Source organism: Pelophylax lessonae, assembly GCF_965119305.1.
Source record: "Pelophylax lessonae genome assembly, chromosome: 5".
NCBI lineage: Eukaryota > Metazoa > Chordata > Amphibia > Anura > Ranidae > Pelophylax > Pelophylax lessonae.
In genome coordinates, this window is record NC_138772.1 from 427,852,373 (window position 1) to 427,871,740 (window position 19,368).

Consider the following 19,368-nt stretch of genomic DNA (forward strand, 5'->3'; position numbering starts at 1 on the left):
AACTCACATTTAAAAGTGTGCGTCGGATGGCATTTACTGAGAGCATATAAATCATGCAGATAAAGCAGAAACTGCTGTGCTAAGTTCCGCTTGCATTCCACGCTCCGAACAGCCACAAACCAGAAGTGATGTACTTGACCCTCAATGCATTTCGCCCAGATATCAGGAAGTGTGACACGTCCTGATGATGTAGCACCTCACTACACCTTCTATTTCTTATTTAAGTTACATTGTGCTTAAATTGAAGGCAGCTCTACACCACACAGTATTATATTGTACAGGGAGGCGCCGTTACTCCTTACACTATCCCATATTACTTACCTCTGACTATGATCCAAAGGTTTCCAGTGTGCGGTCCTGCTGGAGCCTCACAACCATTCTGCAGGAAGCCCACTCTGCAGGAACACTGCAGGCTACCTTTGGGACCAAGGTATTGGACTGGGGCTGCACTCTGCAGGTTGGGACCAAAGATACAGTTGAACCCAATTGCAACTTCTTGGCAAATAGGATATTGTAAGTCCAGTCTGCAAAATATTTAACTTTACGCAAGGAATATTTTGTTTGCAGGGAGATAGGGGCTTCTTTACAATGCAACTATCGCTATTGATCTCAGGAAGAAATTGTGGGGGGGGGGTGGTTTCTAAAACTGGAGAGTGCAAAGTCTGGTGCAGCTCTGCATAGAAACCAATCAGCTTCCAGGTTTCGGCCCTGGTTCACATTGATGCTACTTTGAAATCGTGATACTTCACTTGAAGTAGCAGGATATCAAAGTAGCAGGTCGGCATGACTTTTTGGTGCTACTTTGCTGACATCTGTACCACTTAATGCACAGTTGTCTATGCAAGCTGCACCTGAAATCGCAAAAAAAAGTGCAGGAACCTTATTTTCAAATCTGTGCGGCACTGCAAAGTTGGAGTTGCACTGATATGAATGGTTCCGTTGCTGACAAAAGGATGCAACTCGTCATGCGATATTCAACTGTCAAAATGCATGAAAAGTTGGTGTGAACGGGGACTTATTGTCTAAGCCTAATTTACCAAGCTAAAGTTAGAAGCTGATTGGCTACCATGCATAGCTGCACAATATTCTGAGTGCTCTAGTTTTAGTAAATCTCCCCTATTGCGTGTACTTTCTGTAAATTCTAGGGTGATTTTTTTGTTATACTGTATATATATATATATATATATATATATATATATATATATATATATATATACGCCTTTGTCTTAGTAGCAGCATAAAGATCTATCAGTAACTAAATTATCTGAGATATTTCTGCACTGGTTAACCAAGGCAAAAAAAGAAACCCAGTCAAAGTGTCAAAACTCAGTGATGAAGCAAAGAGATGATGATAGAAAATACATTTTCTAATTAGAATTACATGCATTGATCTGAATAAATAAATAAATGATTTGGTTATCTGGAATACATTTCAATAAAAATATTTGTTTCATAAAGTTCAGATATCCATGTCATAAATGGGCATCTACTATTAGAAAGAGAATTAAATTATTACTTGACCATGTCGGGGCTCACTTAGGCAATAATACTAGAAGTAATTTATTTCTCTAAAATCACAACTTTAATTTGATCAATCCAAGTAACTCCAATGCATGTTATTATCCCATTTGTATTTGCATGCATGTCATCATTGCAAATATTTCATAAAATACTGTTTTGTAATAATATGTATTTTTAAAATGAATGTCAGTAAAAAACACATTTCAACCTATTATTAGATCCCTTAGCTATTTACAGTATATAGCTGTATATCTAGCAAGTACTTTTCACATAGGAAATCTTTTTTATATTTAATTTTTGTTTGAACTGACCAGGTTTGTGAAATATTTTTTTGGATAAAAAAACTGCTCTATTATACTTTGTGAAGCTAAGTAGAATTAAGAGGTGCCATCTAAAATGTATCTAGGAGTTTGTGGACAGTCTGACTCCCTTGGTTGACTTAAAGCAGTAATGAACCTGTAGCACTGTCCCCGTAGGGCCTTCTGTAAGATTACTTCTCAGGCCTCCTCTGATTGCCAGCACACAGTCATTTGAGGTACAGTTCATACATTCATCCTTACTCTCAATGGCTCGACACACAATAAACAGTCCAGGGGTATTGGTTTTTAGTGTTTATTTTGGAACTTGGATGGGAGAAGGTAATACTGGGATACTCCAACTGTAACTATTCACAATTGATAAGGACAACTCTCACTTGGCCTCACCAGGTTGCTTGTGGAAACATCTGTACTGCATAATCTATACTGCAACATGTATGGAAAGGGTTAAGTCTCCTTGCTATTTTATCTCCAGCAATAGACTTGATGATCTACATTATCTTCGGGACACTCACTAGCATCACCTTTACTGACACCCGTCCACTGACTCTTCTAGATGCAAGGGTGGCCCCTCTCAGGTCAGTCCCCTTAACACAGATCTGTACTCATTGTACTGCAGAATCAGATTCTCCAGTGTCTCCCCTTTCAGTCAGCTTCACAGGAACTCTGGGTTCAGCTCCTCACTGGCATTCTCTAGGCCTTCAGGTCGACCACCGTAGGCCTCACGACCCCTCTACAGAGGAGGAGGCAGCCGCCCCCTCCCTCCGGGACTCCGCTATCCAGCCAAAAGTCCCCAAGCACATGTGCTCCTGGCTTTTATACAGTATCCCTGCATGCACCAAGGCACTTTCCCTCTGCCAAACCAACAGGGCTGTATCAAAAGCCTGTGCACTTATTTGTCAGGTTTCCTCCAACTGTCCAATATGCCTCCCTCCATGACCAGTGTAAAACACTCTGCAGGCAGAACGAGTTGCACCTGAGCACAATGAGCAGACCTCACTAACAGATCCTGCTCTCTGGTAAGAAGAGAACAATAAAGATTTATCTGCAGTCCTGCTGGTAAGTAGACAGGACTCAAAACTATACTTTCTCTCTAGCACCTACCTAGGAATATATACAATAGCACGACTACCGTGGTTTATTTAGGGGATTCCCTTTTCTGGAGGTGGCTTAACCACTTTAAGACCAGAAGGATTTGCCCTCTTCCTGACCAGGCCCTATTTTGCGATTTGGCACTGTGTTGATTTAACGGACAATTGCGCGGTTGTGTTTACAACAGCTGTCAGTCCTTCTCTCTCAGCAAGGAGCAATCGCAGGTGTCAGGCGGCCATCGGAGCCGCCTGACACTAGCATCGGCTTCCCCGCTGACGATCTGGGGCGGGAGCGTGCCGTCGGCGGCGCACACTCACCCCCTAGCTCCTCCTAGGCGAGCGACATATCCCTACGTCGCTTTGCCTGTATGAGCCAGCTTGCTGCCATAAATATAACGTAAGCGGTCGGCAACTGGTTAAAATTGCACCCTCTTCTGGGTACTTCATATATAGTACTGCACAAAACTAAAGCTTTTAGTATCTTCCAAAGGAGACGTCATCATTGACAGAGTATAGGTTTGTCTGAGTTCAAGTTTTTATTAAAATATATTTTGGCCTGCAGATATCCACATACAGAAAATACCTAGGCTTACCCTATGTTCAAGGAATAATATAAGCCAGGAAAACCTATCCTTCAACAGACTTTTCCACTAAGCCCTAATGGAAATTGCACCTCTCCAAGTCCCAAACTTGTTTCTCAATTCCTCCAGAGTTCTGGGTGCTGGTTAACAAACAGCTCATCCTGCTCAGCCAATATAGCAAGAATAAAGTACCAAACCACCACACTCCATAAAAGTTATTTTATCACTGTAGCCAACTTGTGAGACAGTCCCCACCCTAAGCTACACCTCCCTAATGCGTTTCACCCTGAATGGGTTTATTCATTGGTTGGCTCGGTGTTATCTTAAATCTAAGGGTACTGATTGCTCTTGTTTAACCAGACATAGTTTGGAGTATTTTGTTTCAGTCAACACTCTAAACCTTAATACCATATTAACCATAATGTGTATTAGTTTTGACCACCAGCAGAATTTAAATAATTCATATTCCTAAGACTGAATAGCACAATCAGTTTTCAGTGTTATTTGTAAATTGCTTGTGTCCATCTTCAATTCATGGTGAAGAAATTAGCTACCAGCTTTGTGTTGTGTAAAATATGAATCTTTGTGCTTTGTATCTTATTAATCATAAAAAAATTGATCTTGTAGCCATCAAACGCTGGATCCCTTCTGCCTGGACAAAGATTTCCACAAGCAGGTATACCTTTAGTCTGAAAGATAAATGCATTACTATATTTACAGATTCTGTATGTTACATAATTTTCTCTTTTTTGGATTATTGTGGTAGAACCGGAGGAGTCTGGAAATATTGTTATAGCTTTATACCCATATCAAGGCATCCACCAAGATGACTTGACCTTCAAGAAGGGTGAAAAACTGAAAGTAATTGAAGAGTAAGTGATGCTCATTTTTTGATAAATATATAATATCATGTTTCTAAACTTATTTTCTAAATTAATAAAGTTTTCCAAAGCTGGTGTTTACCTTTTGGGTGGGCATTGGTAGAGCAGCTTACATTCACTGTTTTAATAACATTTGGGGACAGTAGACTTTTCTTAGAAAGTCCAGAATTCTTGCCTGTCTCCCCACATAATGGAGTTGCCTGTTGTTAAAAACCCCTCATATTGTCAAATATTTGGTAAGTTATGACATCTTGCTATGTGAGTCCGTGACCTATTTAAGTCGATGGTTGCTAATTTAACCCCTCAACATGTACTAAAGTCATGTAGGGAGAACAGAGAATCATTCACATTGTTCTGCATATTGTTGGGATACAAACATCAGAAAACACACTGGAGCCAGTCTGGGTCGAATTCAATGAAGCTGCAGGTAATTTTTGAATTGAGAAAACAAAACACAGGGAAGATATATAATAAAGGTTTGTTATATATCTAGGTAATGTTAAATCGTACTGTAAGCCTTGAATTAACTATATTTATGAAGGTAGCATTGAGATGTACCTAGATAAAAAATAAAAAACCTGTGAATAGGCAGCCTATTTTCCCTGTTTGCATTTCAAGGCTTCATATTCAAATTTTATTGGAGTACTCCTTTAATTTTAGATTAACGTGCATTACATTGTTGACGTATATATAACTAGGATATGTTGTAATAATAAAAGTATCATAGGCACTTTAAAAAAATGATTTTTTACATGTAGAATAGTTCCCCCCTCCCCCTCTATACAGCATGAAATGTTACAGATTCCTTTGTTTTGTGCTACATTGAGAGTATTGGTCTCCAGGGCTCCTTGTATTGCCCATCCAGAAACTTGGAGCACATTGTTCTTGAAAAGGAGAAACAGCTGCTGTGGGGAGTAGGGTGATTGCAGCAGAGCTGCCCACCTCTTAAACTTCAACCTCTTAAGCCTCATACACACGGATTAAATGTTGGACAGCATTGGCTGGTTCAATAGAAACCGACCAACATTCGGCTACGTATACTGCAGCCAATCCAACAGAAGCCATTCGGCTGGTTTCTGTTGAAGGAGCATAACCGATCTCCGGAGCTCTTGATCACCGGAGAGTTCTGACAGAACACAATAGAAAAGCAGGGGAGATCACTATACTAACACCATATTGTTCGTACACCGGCTCTGACCTGAGCTGTCAGGTTTTTTTTTTTTGTTCAGCCCACTGGGTTGAAAAAAAAAAAAAACTAGCAGTGTGTACTAGGCTTTATTGCCCGGATTCAGTGTTTTGCATTGCCCAGGTCAAACTTACCTAAGGTTGTTTGATGGTTTACGTAAAAAAAAAAAGGGGTGACAATTGTACTTTACACAAGCAGAATGTTAGGATCCACCTTCTAACACAACCAGCATGTGGGGATCCACCCTCAAAACACAACCCTGAGCTAGCCACGCACATGACTTTGAAGTGAGTGATATTGGAGCACATTGACCCCATGCTGCTGTGGAGCTACATGCCTTTTTGTGATATAGGCATATTTTGACTTCTTATAGCTTGGAAGTCAATCCCATCTCATATGCATACTTTTAGTGGATGGTGAAGGTGCACAGAAGTGGTGCTCCCTTTGTACTTTTTAACATGGGCTTATGTGGATGGGACTTTACTCTTATTAAATGTGCTTCATTTGCATTACTATCTATTTGGCATTACTATTTGAACTATTACATTTGGATTCCATTGATTGGACACTGCACAATATTTCTGTTTTTTTTGCTTTTATGTGTTTGATTTATGTTTCTCATGTTTAGTTATTTAGTGCTGCACTTTTTTATATTTTTGTGCCCACCTCTTACTGATCAATCATAGAGACAGTGTAGATGGACAGGGTCAGGCAGTAGGGTAATTTTTTTTTTATTTATCAATACTGTATTCTTTTTTTTAATTTTTTTTTTTTATGTTTTATAGTAACATATGTATCATGTAAAACTTTATGTATACACCATTTTTAAATAGGATATGTTGCCGAATTGCTATGTGATAGTGTCTTGATTTCACTAATCTGAGTCTTTTCTACAGACATGGAGAGTGGTGGAAAGCCAAATCGTTGTCCACAAAGAAAGAAGGATTCATCCCAAGCAACTATGTAGCCAAAGTTAATACACTAGAGACAGAAGAGTAAGTTTTCATGTGTATTTTAGGCCCTGTTCACACCTGAGTGTTTTTCAGCTCGTAAAAAGCTCATCTCTGAAGTCTCAAAACGCCCAACAAGCAAAATCCTGTTTATTTCAAAGGCCCCTGTTCACATATGAGCGTTTTATCACTTGAAGCAAAACGCCTGAAACTCAAAAAAGTACATGAGCTTCTTATTAGGCATATTACAGGCATTTTTGTTAGATGTCAATGCCTTCCTCCAAACACCTGCAAAAAACGCCCAAAAAACGCCTGAAAACGATACGCTCAGGTGTGAATCGAGCCTAAGTGATCAGTTAAAAAGGGAGCTAAAACAATGGGTACTAAATTATACTATTCATTTTTCAGATGGTTTTTCAAAGACATTACAAGAAAGGATGCAGAAAGGCAGCTGTTGGCTCCTGGAAATAATCCTGGTGCTTTCCTGATCAGAGAGAGTGAAACTCTGAAAGGTTTGATATATTTTTCATTTCTTTATCCTAAGCCAGCAGTCACATTTTTTTAGTTTTTATTAGTCTTAGTTATTTAGATATCAACCAGAAGTAAAACACGGGAATAATGAAGATATTTTACAGTCTATTACATAGGCTAGGCAATTTACCAAGGAAAAAAATACAGTTTTCTATTAATATAGAATTAAACACACTCAGTTCGCTAATGGTTTTAATTTTAGAATTTAGAAGACACCCTGCCTGCTGCCTTTGTCTTAGGGGAGCTTATTTTCCTAACGAATTTCAAGTCTCTTGGATTTGGTAGGATTTCGAATAATTTTGCCTTTGTTGCCTGTCATTTACAGCCTGCATATTAAGAAGTACCCATCAGTGGCTAGGGATAGTAGTAATAGTTAGAGGTTCAAGGCTTTGCGGTTGACTTTAAGAGTCTATTCACACCTTTGCATTTTAACATATATTAATTAATGTACATAGAATATTCATGGTTTTAAATGGTGCTAGTTCACATCTAAGTAATATGTTGATCTGCACATTCTGTTTTTTTGATGCACCAACATATGTTCTGCATTACCTTCTGGGTGGGCATTGGTAAAACAGCTCCCATTCACTGTTTTAACCGCATGACGCCAACTGTATGCAAATATGCAGCCCCATTGCTGCATGGGGCTGCATATTTGCATATCTCCCTTTGTGCTAAGAGTGTGCTGCACGGTGCGCTTCCAGCACAGAGACCGGGGTCTTAGCAGAAGCTCCAGGCCATGTACTAAGGATCAGGACCAGGATCTCCAAATTCCGGGTCACCTGATTACTGTGATAGCCTCTGATTGGCTATCACAGTGATCAGTCACTGTGAAGCTGGCCCCCATGTTTTTTTTCTCTATGAATGGAGGCGAGAGAAGCTTAGACTGGCCATACATTATACAACTTTCTTCTATAGATTTTCTTTAGATTTACCAAAACCATATAATATGAGATCAAACCTAAACACTTTCAATTCATATGCAATCAGGCAGGCCCTTGCACTACATAGTTGAAGGTAAATCTAAAGGAAATTGAATAAGAAAATTGTATAATCTATGGCCAGCCTATATCTCTCCTTGCACAGAAAAAAAAGTGTGTGTAAATTAAAATAAAAAATACAATTAAAAAAATACCTAGATCAAGGTTTGATCTAGGTCAATGCCAGGGTTACTGTTTGGGCCAAGGTCAGGATCAGTATTTTTTTGTTTATATATATATATATATATATATTTTTTTTTTTAAATTAGTATGAGCCCCCGTTCACACTAAGGCGACCTGTGAGGCGACCTGGTCGCCTCACAGGTCGCCGTAGGTCGCCTTCCATAGGGAAGCTGCGGACCCGTTCTAATAGGAGCGACACAAGTCGCTCCGACTTAGAAAAAGGGTCCGGAGCTTCTTTGGGGCGACCCGGATGCGACCGCCATAGACTTCAATGTTATGAAGTCCATGGCGGCCGCTCCGAGGTCGCGGTGCGCTGCTCGCACTGCGACCTCGGAGGTCGCTCCCCGAATTCGGATCGCCCCTATGTGAACGGGGCCTCAGTGTCAGTGTCAGCACACTATTGTTTTTGGGCTGTACTACAGGTACAAACAACAATTACCATACACATATGTGGTATCGCTGCAATCATCAGGATCAGGAGAATTTATTTTAGGGCTGTTCTTTGGTGGTAGGTTATGGTAGTAGCAATAAATATACAGCTACATTTTACAAAAATGATTTTGTTACTAAAAAAAATCAGGAGAGATCTATTACCGTTTACCACCAAATGAGAGCCCAATTTGTCCTGAAAAAAACACATTATAATCCACCTGGATGCACAAAGTAGTTGTGATGATATGTACAGTTTACTAACACGTGTCAGTTGCAAAATTGTGCTTAGGCATTTCGATTTGTTTTATCCTTAGGCACAAAGGGGTTAATAACATTGCTGTTAACACACATAAAAGCTAATGAACTGCACATGAAGCAGTGTGAATCTAGCCTTCACCAAAAGTTAATATTCACATATCAGTAGCAGTGCTGCTTAAGCCCCGTACACACGTACCGATTGTCGGCCGCAAATATTCGTAGGCTTGTTAGTATGATGCTTCCGACAGCCGACAGCGCATTTTCGGCCGAACAGAATCTGTCATGCAAGCATTAAAATTTTTGTTGGCCAACACCAGAACGGCTGATTGTTCGCCAGTCAGTACAGAATTCGGCCGACAATCAGCAGATTTGCAAGACTGGGCATGCTCAGAGAAGAAAAAACACAGGGAAAAGTTAACCATCACATGACATCACTTCTGCAGTCGGCGGACAAAATTCATGTGCAGTCTTTTGCACTTTTCAGCGGACAGGACAGCCCTGGACAAAAGACGGCCGATCGGTCGGCTGACGATCGGTACGTGTGTACGAGGCATAAGTCTGCCTAGATTGCACATTTTAGGGATAGAAGGAATGTGTCTGAAATAACTGGTTGAAGGGATTATGAAGATACAAGCATATTTACTTACTTTTGGGAATGGAAAGTATCACAGATAATTGATACAGTTATTTTGTACACATTTTTTAACACAATATGAATTGGTAGAAAATTCTGGCAAAAATCGATTTGAAAATTAGCCAAATTATATCAGCCACAAATTTAAGTCAGGTAAGTGTTCCAAGTCGTTTGGTCGATGTTTTACTTTTACCACTCAGAACATATCTGTTGCAACCATTTTTTTTACTGCACAAACATTCATGGTCAAAATGTCTGGTTTTATCTCACACTTGCCAGGTTTTAATACTAGTTTAGACTGATATACAGTACATCTTAAGTTAATGGAGCCAAACTATAGGACATTTACCTGATGGACATCTCTAAATAAAAATCGGATTTACAGTAAACCCCCCTCCATTGCGGGGGTTACGTTCCGGATCCACCCGCGAAAAGTGAAAATCCGCAAAATAGAAAAACCCTATTACAATACACTGTAGGCATGTTTTTTTTAACTGTCACTGTACTTTTAAAAGCATTTTAAGGTCTTTAAACACACTTTTAAAACAATAGAAACTCATTTAAACACTAAATTAATACTTTAAGATACTGAGAGACAGAGCAAGAGCTATGGAAAACACAAAAATAATTAATTTTCAATGATTTAATTAGTAAAATAACATTACAGAAAAAAACGCAATATACCGGGACCGTTAAAACTGAACTGCGTTAGAGCGGGGGTTTACTGTAGCCAGAAAGATTATGTACTTTACATATTATTAGTGGCATTTATTTATTAATTCTTGTAGGTCTTTACATATATTTTTCTTTTTTTCCCCCCATTTGCAGGCAGCTACTCATTATCAATAAGAGATTTTGATCCCAAGACTGGCGATGTCATCAAACACTACAAAATCAGAACTCTTGACAATGGTGGTTTTTATATATCTCCTAGAATTACTTTCCCATGTATTAGTGACATGATCCAGCATTACCAGAGTAAGTAGTCTATTCTATGATTGAATCTGTGTTGATACATGTGTGAATTACTACAATAATAAAATACAGTTTTATAATGGTAAGAAGTGTAACCGGCATGATTCTGGACAAGTGTTTCTCAACCTTTTTCATTCGTGGCACAATTTAAGAATATGCAATGTAGAACGGGGTCCCTTATTACATTAGAAGCCTCTTCCTCTTTACATCAGATTCCTCATTCCCCATTCCCTTTCACATCAGAGTTCTCATGCCCCCTCCCCCCTTCACATCAGAGTCCTCAGTCTATCCCCCCCTTTCACATCAGAGTCCTCAGTCTATCCACCCCTTTCACATCAGAGTCTTCAGTCCGCCCTGCTTCTCCTCCACCTTTCTTATCAGAGCCCTATCAGAGCCCTAAGATACCCCCTCCTTTCTTAGAAGAGAGTCAACCTCCCAATCTCTACCACAGCTTAGCATGGCAGTGGGTGGGAGGATAAATTGAGGCAGATTTCAACCCCCTTCTCAATGCTAGAGCTGTCCTAATTGCCACCCACCCTGGATTAGCATCATGGATTTCCATGCTGCTGGTGCTTGGCCAACACGCACCATAGCAATGAGAACACACCAGATGCAGCATGGCATTCCTGGTGAGCAGATATGTCACACCAGAGTGACTCGACACCCTGGTTGAGAAATGCTGCACTAGACTTTTCAATTATAATTTTTAATATTTTTTATAGAGCACAAGTGCCTGTGTGTATATAAAGATATGTGTTGCATATAATATTGTGTGTGTGCGCATTGGCGCTCTGAAGAAAGGTCTTACAGTATATTCAAGTCAACAAAGCATAACCTTCATGACTTACTTTCACCTTAGTTGGTAACTGACTTCTTGTTATTAATTACTAACTTCTGGTCATAAAGTAACAAATACTTCTGTTCAATTCTTACCTTGCTGGAAACCTTTTTGCTATCTATATAAGCCAATCATAGACTAACATGGCTTGTTTGTTTTTATTGTAAGTTATAATGACTTTCTTTAAACTCCAGCTACAGATTCTTCATTAGTCCATTGCAATATGAAACAAAACCAAACATCTATGCTAAGTATTGTAATCTTTTCTCCTTGGTCTATGGTGACCTCAACAGGACCAGTGACATCATTGTATTATTAGTGTACTGTTGTTGTTTGATATTGTTATTTTGTTGTATATATTTTTTAATCTTACACATATTCTTGGTTTATATTTCTCATTTTAATAGAACAAGCAGATGGACTGTGTAGGAAACTTGACAAACCATGCTATTCTGCCAAGCCACAGAAACCCTGGGATAAAGATGCCTGGGAAATTCCAAGAGAATCAATCAAAATGTTGAAGAAACTTGGAGCTGGCCAATTTGGGGAAGTTTGGATGGGTGAGCATGTAGACAAATTATTTATCTTGCATCCAAAATATGATAACCATTGTGACTCTAGGGCAGCCTCCCCATCAAATTATAGGGGTACTTTTTAGGGTTGCCAGGGTTGGCTATGCAGATCAACGCAGCTCAACTGAAGTGCTGTGAACAAGCCCTTAATGGCAGGAGAAGGACAAGGTGTAGTCCTACAGCTGATGGGGGCTTTGTAGCTATGGCTACAACAGTCTACGTGTTTGTGTTAGGCCCCTTTCAGATGGGCTGATACTAGCAGCAGATCCACCTGCTCAGTGATGAATCTGTCCATTGATCCCCTCTGAGCAGGCGGATGACAGGTCCGTATCCACTCTGCATGGGCGGTCAGATATAAATGGACCGCCTGTCCGTTTCCATCCGACTGTCACCCGATCGGATCTGCAAGATGGGTGGGTAACGGATCTCCATCCGTCAATTTTTAGCGGACAGGACTAGATCGGATGACAGCAGGCATCAATGGACACATGTCCATTGACATCCGGTGCTCCATAGAGAGCAATGGTTGGTCCAATCTGGTCTGCCTATAAAAAATGACAGGCAGACCCGGATCGGTCTGTCCATGTCAAAGGGGCCTTATGCGTTTAATACACATTCTGCTCTTGTGAAAAATATAGTATGTCTCTGCTGAAATTACCTGCCAGTGAAGTTATGAATACATTATTCATAATCTTAAAACAAAGCACAGGTTTGCTTTAAAATAAGAATAGAGGTCCACTTTTGTAATCGGTTTGCATTCCTTCTTGTGTTTCCTAGTGAGTGAGTTCTTTCTTTAGCATCCTGCTATAAGCTGCTGTTACAATGTAGACACAATGATCCCTGCAATTGTAAATTTGTGAAAACATTGTACATGTATTCATTATTTAAAAAAAAAAAATCCTGCCCATTGTATAGGATTGTTAATGATAATGGGCAATATGTAAAAATATTTGTACATATTGTAACAGAAAAAGGGCAAATTTATGAATGGATATTAAATGTTTAGGTTGGTATGTTTTCCCATAGCTACCATAGATAGTTTTAGAATGTAAAAGGCCAAAGGCCGATGCACATTCACAACCCAGGAAATGACACGGGCAGTTTTTTCAACAGCTAGAAGCATGAATTTCAAGATGTTTCCTCTTGTTGACAATAAAAAGCTTGATGTTCTATTTGAGAGATTAGTCTGTCCAAATGAATGTAGAAATTGGGGATAATGATGCCATATGTGGATTTCATTGTGTTTCCTCTCATATGTCAACAGCCAATTATTGTATTCTTTATAGGAAGCGTTTTGTAGTTATGGTAACACATTAGCAGTGTGTTATGGAAACAAGTCAGATTGTACAAGTACATATATATATATTTTTTTTTTTTATTGTCTGTTTGAATTTACAATGCTGTATTATTGACAAGAGCCTATAAATGCTTTTGGTTCTCAGTACTGACATGACAACAAAATATTATTCATTAAACAATGATTTAGGTGTACGTTTAATAAACTGAGAAGTTTTCTCTCAGTTCACTTCTCGGCAGTTCTCAGAGAAAAATTATCTCCTCTGGCACCCAGTTTAGGAAGCCGAGAACTTCACTTCTCACAGGGTGATCAGAGGAGAAGTTTTTCCTTTGAAAACGGCCGAGATCCATGTAAAATGTGGTGGACTGCCTGTAATCTCACGAGATATTGTGAGATTACAGCGCCGCTAAGTTTAAAAAGTGAAACCAAAGTTTAAAAGAACTCGTAATGACATGTTCTGACACATGAAATGTACATATACACACACACATATACAGTATATATACACATATACATACAGTATATATGTATATATATATATATATATATATATATATATATATATATATATATATATATATATATATATATAGTATATATATATATATATATATATATAAACACACACACATATATACACACACCCAGTACATACAGTATATATATATATATATATATATACACACCAGTACATACAATATATATATATATATATATATATATACATTGTATGTGCTGGTGTATATATATATATATACAGTGGGTACGGAAAGTATTCAGACCCCCTTAAATTTTTCACTCTGTTATATTGCAGCCATTTGCTAAAATCATTTAAGTTCATTCTTCTTCCTCATGAATGTACACATAGCACCCCATACTGACAGAAAAACACAAAATTGTTGACATTGTTGCAGATTTATTAAAAAAGAAAAACTGAAATATCACATGGTCCTAAGTATTCAGACCCTTTGCTGTGACACTCATATATTTAACTCAGGTGCTTTCCATTTCTTCTGATCATCCTTGAGATGGTTCTACACCTTCATTTGAGTCCAGCTGTGTTTGATTATACTGATTGGACTTGATTAGGAAAGCCACACACCTGTCTATATAAGACCTTCCAGATCACAATGCATGTCAGAGCAAATGAGAATCATGAGGTCAAAGGAACTGCCTGAAGAGCTCAGAGACAGAATTGTGGCAAGGCACAGATCTGGCCAAGGTTACAAAAAGATTTCTGCTGCACTTAAGGTTCCTAAGAGCACAGTGGCCTCCATAATCCTCAAATGGAAGACGTTTGGGACGACCAGAACCCTTCCTAGAGCTGGCCGTCCGGCCAAACTGAGCTATCGGGGGAGAAGAGCCTTGGTGAGAGAGGTAAAGAAGAACCCAAAGATCACTGTGGCTGAGCTCCAGAGATGCAGTCAGGAGATGGGAGAAAGTTGTAGAAAGTCAACCATCACTGCAGCCCTCCACCAGTCGGGGCTTTATGGCAGAGTGGCCCGACGAAAGCCTCTCCTCAGTGTAAGACACATGAAAGCCAGCATGGAGTTTGCTAAAAAAACACCTGAAGGACTCCAAGATGGTGAGAAATAAGATTCTCTGGTCTGATGAGACCAAAATAGAACTTTTTGGCCTTAATTCTAAGCGGTATGTGTGGAGAAAACCAGGCACTTCTCATCACCTGTCCAATACAGTCCCAACAGTGAAGCATGGTGGTGGCAGCATCATGCTGTGGGGGTGTTTTTCAGCTGCAGGGACAGGACGACTGGTTGCAATCGAGGGAAAGATGAATGCGGCCAAGTACAGGGATATCCTGGACAAAAACCTTCTCCAGAGTGCTTTGGACCTCAGACTGGGCCGAAGGTTTACCTTCCAACAAGACAATGACCCTAAGCACACAGCTAAAATAACAAAGGAGTGGCTTCACAACAACTCCGTGACTGTTCTTGAATGGCCCAGCCAGAGCCCTGACTTAAACCCAATTGAGCATCTCTGGAGAGACCTAAAAATGGCTGTCCACCAACGTTTACCATCCAACCTGACAGAACTGGAGAGGATCTGCAAGGAGGAATGGCAGAGGATCCCCAAATCCAGGTGTGAAAGACTTGTTGCATCTTTCCCAAAAAGACTCCTGGCTGTATTAGATCAAAAGGGGGCTTCTACTAAATACTGAGCAAAGGGTCTGAATACTTAGGACCATGTGATATTTCAGTTTTTCATTTTTAATAAATCTGCAACAATGTCAACAATTCTGTGTTTTTCTGTCAGTATGGGGTGCTATGTGTACATTCATGAGGAAGAAGAATGAACTTAAATGATTTTAGCAAATGGATGCAATATAACAAAGAGTGAAAAATTTAAGGGGGTCTGAATACTTTCCGTACCCACTGTATATCTATATATATATATATATATATATATATATATACTGTATGTACTGATATGTATGTATGCAGGGCCGGACTGGGTATGAAAACCAGCCCTGGAAAAAATTACATACCAGCCCCGGAAAAAATTACATACCAGCCCCATAGCATTGCGTCGTGAGACCAGCATGCCACCCTTTCAATGCACAGTGACCAGCGTGCCCCCCTTTCAATGCACAGTGACCAGCGTGCCCCCCTTTCAAGGCACAGTGACCAGCGTGCCCCCCTTTCAAGGCACAGTGACCAGCGTGCCCCCCTTTCAAGGCACAGTGACCAGCGTGCCCCCCTTTCAATTCACAGTGACCAGCGTGCCCCCCTTTCAATGCAGAGAGACCAGCGTGCCCCCTTTCAATGCAGTGAGACCAGCGTGCCAGGCTTTCAATGCACAGTGACCAGCATGCTCCCCTTTCAATGCACAGTGACCAGCGCTGTGTGCCCCCCTTTCAATGCAGAGAGACCAGCGTGCCACCCTTTCAATGCACAGTGACCAGCGTGCCACCCTTTCAATGCACAGTGACCACAGCATTGCCCCCATTCATTGCAGAGTGCCACAGCATTGCCCCCATTCATTGCAGAGCGCCACAGCCTTGCCCCCATTCATTGCAGAGCGCCACAGCCTTGCCCCCATTCATTGCAGAGCGCCACAGCATTGCCCCCATTCATTGCAGAGCGCCACAGCATTGCCCCCATTCATTGCAGAGCGCCACAGCATTGCCCCCATTCATTGCAGAGCGCACAGCATTGTCCCCATTCATTGCAGAGCGCCACAGCCTTGCCCCCATTCATTGCAGAGCGCCACAGCCTTGCCCCCATTCATTGCAGAGTGCCACAGCATTGCCCCCATTCATTGCAGAGCGCCACAGCATTGCCCCCATTCATTGCAGAGCGCCACAGCATTGCCCCCATTCATTGCAGAGCGCCACAGCATTGCCCCCATTCATTGCAGAGCGCACAGCATTGCCCCCATTCATTGCAGAGCGCCACAGCATTGCCCCCAACCCATTCATTGCAGAGCGCCACAGGCTTGCCCCATTCATTGCAGAGCGCCACAGGCTTGCCCCCATTCATTGCAGAGCGCACAGCATTGCCCCCATTCATTGCAGAGCGCACAGCATTGCCCCCATTCATTGCAGAGCGCACAGCATTGCCCCCATTAATTGGCAGCATGATGATATACTACTTACCACCAGGCGATCACATGCTGGCGTGAGTGCAGTGTGGGAGACTGGGAGGGATCGTCGGCGCCAGACTCCAGTTGAAAAGATGCACCAGGCAGCCAGAGCCAGCAGCACCGCCGTCCACCGCGCAGGCGCAGCCGGCCAGCCGCCCCGCCGTGACGTCATGCCGCTCACAGGCACAGCGGGAGCGCAGAGGGGGCCGGGGCAGTGCACGCAGCCTGGCTGCACAGCGTCAGCGGCCGCCGGCCAATCGGCGAGGAGCGCCGCGAGCGGCCAATCAGCGGCGAGCGGCCCCAATGGAATCCTTAAAGCGGCACCCAATGGAATCCTTAAAGCAGCCGGCAATATTTAAAGCGGCGCTCTGCGGGCGGCCCTATCAAAGCGGCCCCAGGGCCGGCGGCCCACCGGGAAATATCCCGGTATCCCGATACGCCAGTCCGGCCCTGTATGTATGTATATATATATATATATATATATATATATATGTGTGTGTGTGTGTGTGTGTGTATATGTATATATATGTGTGTGTATATATATATATATATATACACACACACACATACATACATACAATATATACATTTATATATATATAGGTATATATATTTTAATATTAATTTTGAACCCACTGGTGGTGATTTATAGGAAGAAAGAAGTCTTCTTCCTCTAATTGCACCAGCTTCTCTCCCTGATTCTCCACCTCTGAGCTGGAGAATCTGAAATGGAGATATTTCAGAGTAACTTTTCTAAATTGGCCGTTTGTGACAGAACGGTCATGTACTTTGATGAGAAGCGAAGAACATGTTCTCTGCTCTTCATCTCAGCTACCTAAACCGTAACTCATCAGAGATCAGTCGTGATCCTGAGGATCACGGCTTTTCTCTGTTTATTAAAAGTACACGCCAAGCAATGCCTGGCAATGCCTGTATTATTAATTATTTCACATGGTGCACCAAGTGAGATCAGGCTCTGCACACCACGATCGCATCTCAGGTGCTGACGCGGCTCTTCTCCACCAAATAAATCAATTGTACCAGCTTTAGGAATACCACACACACAATAAAAATAATATTCTTACTTTATTAAAATAGTCAAAAGCGCTGTACCTAGCTGGAAACATCTCAGAATAGAACTTGTTCCTGCTGGCTATTTTAATATGCCTAATAGGGATAATAGGCTTCCTATGCCTTTGTGTAGTTAGATTTGTAAGGCCATTGGTGGTTCTAATACCCTGTACTTATAAATAATGTTTTTTTTTTTTTTGCTTGAATTCAGAACTTGTTTAAACAAATATATATCTACATACAATCTTATAATATGATTGTTACATCTCTATTTTACAGGCTAATGCTGCACAACTAGTTCAGGTCACCCTGGGTTACCTGACATGTAGGCAGGTGGCAAAAAGACACTTGGGGGTTTATTTACTAAAACTGAAGAGTGCAAAATCTGGCGCAGATGTGCATGGTAGCCAATTGGCTTCTAATTTCAGCTTGTTTTATTAAACTTTGACAAAAAAATAAATAAATTGGAAGCTGATTGGCTTCTATGCAGGGCTGGCCTAGATATTGAACTTCCCAGTTGTTGTAAATCAACCCCCTGAGGTCAAAACATAGGTTGCAATACAATACATTTTGGTATGGTATAATTGGGTCTGGAGGTAAGGGGGTGGGGAAGAGGCACATAGTTTCCTAAAGTGCAGTGCTGAAGGTGCTGCTGAATTTGATCCACCTGAAAAGAACTCTATAGGCTGCTGTAATGATCAAAAGGATTTGACATGCACTTGTGGCCTAGCTCATTGAATTAATTCTAAAGTTGTATTGCTTTTAAGCTCAAGTAATTACTTTTTGTTAATTCATTCACATCAAAACCTTATGTGACACTTTACTAATCATCCATTTTAGGTTTCTATAACAATAATACAAAGATAGCAGTGAAAACGTTAAAACCTGGGACCATGTCAGTGGAAGCCTTTATGCAAGAGGCAAATCTGATGAAGACTCTCCAGCATGATAAACTGGTCAGACTTTATGCTGTGGTCACAAAGCAGGAACCCATTTATATCATTACTGAATACATGGCCAAAGGTATGTCTAATATCGTGCATGGTTTAAAGTATGTGTAGATAAATGTATATCCTCAAAAGTAAATCGCTAATATATATATATATATATATATATATATATATATATATAGAGCTAAAAAAAAATACTCTAAATACTTTAGCAGAGGTCCAATTTAAGCACTTAATGGACAATATCTCTCTTGATTCAAGATAACCACCTATAGGATCTCAGTGTTCTTTGATGCCACTGGAGCTGTTGAGGGTGTCCATCCACACTGATGGCTTAGACTTCCAGATAATTTATTTCAACCCTGGAATCAAAAAAGGATGCAGGGAAACTACCAACAAGTTTTGTCTGAAAGGACATCCTTAGACGAAATGTGTAGGATGGAGCCAGGAGGTTTTTGATATCAAACGTTGCATCCTACACAGGGTGCTAGTATTTTTTCTCTTTGTTTTTCTTTGCCTT

General features: G+C 40.7%; 1 protein-coding gene across 1 annotated transcript in view; it reads left to right on the forward strand.

The window, feature by feature from the left end:
* The window catches only part of LYN (LYN proto-oncogene, Src family tyrosine kinase), a 139,151-nt gene that overhangs the window by 83,965 nt on the left and 35,818 nt on the right, over positions 1-19,368 (forward strand). The window contains exons 3-9 of the mRNA XM_082257491.1: positions 4,137-4,186; positions 4,277-4,382; positions 6,474-6,572; positions 6,936-7,039; positions 10,374-10,523; positions 11,766-11,918; positions 18,739-18,921. Coding sequence (XP_082113617.1) covers positions 4,137-4,186; positions 4,277-4,382; positions 6,474-6,572; positions 6,936-7,039; positions 10,374-10,523; positions 11,766-11,918; positions 18,739-18,921 — 845 coding nt within the window. The remainder of the gene's footprint in view (positions 1-4,136; positions 4,187-4,276; positions 4,383-6,473; positions 6,573-6,935; positions 7,040-10,373; positions 10,524-11,765; positions 11,919-18,738; positions 18,922-19,368) is intronic.